At 43.1% G+C, this 4,657-nt stretch overlaps 1 protein-coding gene across 1 annotated transcript; it reads left to right on the top strand.

The window, feature by feature from the left end:
- Positions 1–485: 485 nt before the first annotated feature.
- LOC103282651 (uncharacterized) lies at positions 486–2,965 on the top strand (the record flags this gene model as incomplete). Its single annotated transcript, XM_008125386.3, is given in 2 exon segments — positions 486–799; positions 2,897–2,965. Coding segments are annotated over 2 exon segments (99 nt in total), but the record flags the coding sequence as incomplete, so codon positions are not given.
- Between the last annotated feature and the right edge of the window lie 1,692 nt (positions 2,966–4,657).

A 4,657-nucleotide genomic window follows, 5' to 3' on the forward strand; every position in this document is an offset into this window, starting at 1 on the left:
ATGCTATATTACTAATAATATTGCAATATAGTCATATAATATAATATATTGTATGCATATATACATGTAAACCGCCCTGAGTCCCCTTCGGGGTGAGAATTGTGGGATATAAATGTAAATAAATAAATAATAAATATATGTTTCAATTCAAAACAGATCATGTGGGATTTCTGCCTGGAATATAGAGCTGTGTGGATTATTTTGGATTACCTGGCAGTGTAGAAGGGGCCTGCATTTAACTGACTGAAAGTTTCGCCTCAGGACCCCACTGCAGTCACATGGATTCTCTTCCTACCTGCGTTTCTTCACAACGTGCCACAAAAGCGCCTTGAAACCTACACCAATGTGGGCTTTCTGTCTATCTTTCTATCCATCTAAAGGATAGATAGATATTAATACATGCTATTAATACAGCAAGTGGTGTTGAGTCCCAGAATCCTCTCCAACTGAGGCCACCTGACAAGGGAGCCCAAAAGAATGGTAACCCAAAGAGGCGCTTGTGTGGTTGCTTCGTTGGAGGCAGGGGGCGGGGCTTGCTCACAGGCCACGCCCCTTTCTCCCAAAGCGCCCCCGCCCCCCGACTGGTCCTCCTTGGTCCCAGAGGTTTGGATCCTAACGGGAGCGAGAGGCAAGGCGCATGCGCAGTCGGTCCGGCTCGCCCTGGCATCCTTTTTTCCCGTGAGGAGCTGGAGGGAGAGCTGGGCGCGGCGCTGTGAGGAGAGGAGAGGCGAGGAGACGGGGCCTCGGCTTCTTCCTCTCGGTTGAGGGGATGAGGGACCGCCTGACGGAGCTGGCAGCGGTGAGGGGCGACGGGAGGCGGGAAGGAGCAGGGGCCTGAGGAGGGGGAGGGGGCAGGAAGCTGCAGCCAGTCCTGCAAAAAGCCCGGATGTCTTTGTCAACTGCAGCTCCCCTCACCAAATGCAACACATGTTCTTGAGATAGGACGCCTCTAAATATTCCACTCAGCCCTCCACGATTCCTATCTTATGCACACTGGACATCTCTTCTATGGGCCCTTCCACACTGCCCTTGATCCCAGAGTATATATGAGTCCCCACTGCCAGATAATCTGGGATCAGATCCTGGGATAAAAGGCCCTTTGTAGTACAAAACAAAAACAAAGTGTAGGTTGTCGAAGGCTTTCATGGCCGGAATCACTGAAATGTTGTGCATTTTCCTGCTGTCTGGCCAGGTCCCAGAAGCATTCCCTCCTGACGTTTCGCCCACATCTATGGCAGGCATCTCAGAGGTTGTGAGGTTGTATATCGGAAACCTCACAAGCCCTGCCATAGATGTGGACGAAACGTCAGGAGAGAATGCTTCTGGAATGTGGCCAGACAGCAGGAAAATGCACAACGACGCACAAGAAATCTATGGCAGGGGTTGTGAGGTTTCTGAAATACCTCACGACATCTGGGGATGCCTGCCATAGATGTGGGCGAAACGTCAGGAGAGAATGCTTCTGCGACATGACCAGACAGCCCAGAAAATGCACAACAAAGGATAGGTTGTGAGTTTTCTGGGCTGTCTGGCCACGTTCGAGAAGCATTCTCTCCTGAAGATTCACCCAAATCTATGGCAGGCATCCTCAGAGGTTGTGAGGTATATTGGAGATCTCATAACCTCTGAGGATGCCTGCCATACATGTAGGTGAAACGTCAGGAGAGAATGCTTCTCGAACGTGGCCAGACAACTCAGAAAATGCACAACAACCCAGTGATTCCAGCCATGAATGCCTTCGACAACACATTAAACAAAGGATGGCAAGAATCACCTTGAGCAAAAACCAGGCCCCTTCTACAATCCATATTATCTGTTTTGATGTGAATGATATGAGTCTACACTGCCGTATAACCTAGTCCAGGCATGGGCAAACTTTGGTCCTCCAGGAATTGTGGGAGTTGAAGTCCAAAACACCTGGAGGGCCAAAAAGTTGGGAACCAGTGGAATAAATAAATGACAGGCAGTGATGATGGAAGGAATGAGGCATAAGGTGTCACATAAGCTCTTTGAATGCAACTTGGAATCTAAATGGTTAAAATAAATAAAATCTGTTTTGCTTGTGTGCATACACACACATGTCCTACATACACTGCCTGGTTTGATACTATAAGTAATTAGTTTTTCATAAGTGTAAAGAATACTTCACTCGAATCCAAGTTTCTTATTTGCTGAATGCAAATTGAACGTGTCTTTCAGTCTCTTATTTCTTTAATCCATTTCTGTGCCATCCTCTATGTAATTGATCTCCTGAGTTTTAATCTGTTGGAAATTTGGTTTTCTGCCTTGTTTGTAGTAGATGATATTTGGCCCATGGTTATATAAAGTTGGCTGCTGTTGGTTTGTTAAACTAGCTCACTACAGCACAAATATTCCCATTTAATGTCTACAAACTACATATAGAAGGATGGAGAACGTTGTGTTATCAAGTCACATGGAAAGTAGAATGCATATTTCTGAGTGATGGGTTATTTTAAGATAATTTTCCAGAATTTACTAGTCTGTGGACATTAACTTCCTCCCAAAGGAGATCAACCTGGCTCCATCCTTGTAGAAGTGGAGAGTTGAAACTCTATTATTCCAAAATATTTAGGAAAAAATGACTTTTACGTTGTGTTGTCAAAGGCTTTCATGGCTGGAATCATTGGGTTGCTGTGAGTTTTCCGGGCTGTATGGCCATGTTCCAGAAGCATTTTCTCCTGACGTTTCACCCACATCTATGGCAGGCATCCTCAGAAGTTGTGAGCTTTGTTAATAGTAATGACGAACTATGGACCTGTTCATTTGCTTAAGCATACAATCATATATAAAATGGCACTGTTATCTCAAGACTGAATTGAATCTGCTTCTTATAATGGGTACACTCACGTGACAAAATATTTCTGATTTTTTATAGGGTACCCAAAATGAAGAAGCGACTGTTGTTGTTGAAAATGATCATTATATGGAAGATTTCTTCCAAGAGGTAAAATGGATGCAAGAGTCAGCCTCTTAAACCCCAGAGATTATTTTTAGGAATTGATGCAAACTTTTAGTCAACTTCTTTGTATCACAATTTTCAGACAAATCCATATAGTTCGACTGAGATTGTGGTGTGTGGACATACCAGCAAAAAGTCAGTAAATCAGAAAGTCCTAAAGCTTAGATTCTCACCAAATGCCAACAGAACTATGGGCTACACAAAAGCCAAAGAAAATATTTGGCCACATATCTGGGAAATTGAGTTGTGAAACTACATCAACACAGCTTCCATTTTCCCGGTTTTTAGAGATTGTGGGAGGGCTCTTCTTCCAACAGAGCACCTAAGTAATCTAAACATCCTAAAATACAGGAAAGCGTTTGCTTTGGCTAAATTTAATGTGCTTCCTTCTGCAATCCTGGAGGGAAGATATAACAAATGTACCATACCATGAACACCTACCTATGTCCCTGTGAGGCCGAGGCAGTTGAAACTGTGGAACATATTTTATTGTACTGCTTTTTCTGACCTTCAGCAACACGTTATCAACCCAATTTTACCAACTATATCAGGGAGACCTGAAAAGTTTTATATTGATTACACGATGTAACAAAATTTGTTCTTGGTTTGAAAATATTATTTCCTGTTTAATTGTGCAGTACTTGCTTTGAAAGCAGTTGTTCTACTCCAGAAACTTGGTTGTTTTTGTGCCTGCCACAAACTATAATAAAATAATAAAATAAATAAATAAATAAATAAATAAATGTGGGATTTGTTGAGACTCGATGAGATATCCATTGGAAAACAATAACAAAACGTGTTGCAGGATGACCCGTAAAAACAAGGTTTTTGCCGTTTCATAAACTTTTCCCATGTTTTTATGACAGAACAGAAAAAAAAATGACAGAACCAATTAGGAAATGACATTTATAACCCAAGAACAAAAATTGCATTGCATAGTGTTATCTTTTGCCTGATTGGTCTCCTAAAACTACAGCCAAAGTTGCTTGTTTCTGTGCAGTGACAATAGCTTGCACCAGTGCAGGATGTTGTCACAGACATAAAGGGTTCTATTCTTTTATCTCAGCTTTTATCACTGTTATTAAAATATACACATGTCTAATACTGTTTTTAACTCTCACATACCACATTGTGTCTTAACCCTGCTTATAAAAAATTGTATTTTAATGCCTAATATTACCAGGGTTCGTTTTGCCCCTTTGAGCCTGTTTAGAAGTTGTTTGGGGGCTTTTTAGGGTGGTCCAGGGTTCGTTTTTCCCCTTTGAGCCTGTTTAGAAGTTGTTGGGGGCTTTTTAGGGTGGTCCAGGGTTCGTTTTGCCCCTTTGGGCCTGTTTAGAAGTTGTTTAAGGCCCCTTTAGGGTGGTCCAGGGTTCATTTTGCCCCTTTGGGCCTGTTTAGAAGTTGTTTGGGGCCCCTTTAGGGTGGTCCAGGGTTCGTTTTGCCCCTTTGAGCCTGTTTGGAAGTTGTTTAAGGCCCCTTTAGGGTGGTCCAGGGTTCGTTTTGCCCCTTTGAGCCTGTTTAGAAGTTGTTTAAGGACCCATTAGGGTGGTCCAGGGTTCGTTTTGCCCCTTTAAGCCTGTTTAGAAGTTGTTTAAGGCCCCTTTAGGGTGGTCCAGGATTCGTTTTGCCCCTTTGAGCCTGTTTAGAAGTTGTTTGGGGGCTTTTTAGGGTGGTCCA

Source organism: Anolis carolinensis, unplaced genomic scaffold (genome assembly GCF_035594765.1).
Source record: "Anolis carolinensis isolate JA03-04 unplaced genomic scaffold, rAnoCar3.1.pri scaffold_177, whole genome shotgun sequence".
In the NCBI taxonomy this organism is placed as follows: Eukaryota; Metazoa; Chordata; class Lepidosauria; order Squamata; family Dactyloidae; genus Anolis; species Anolis carolinensis.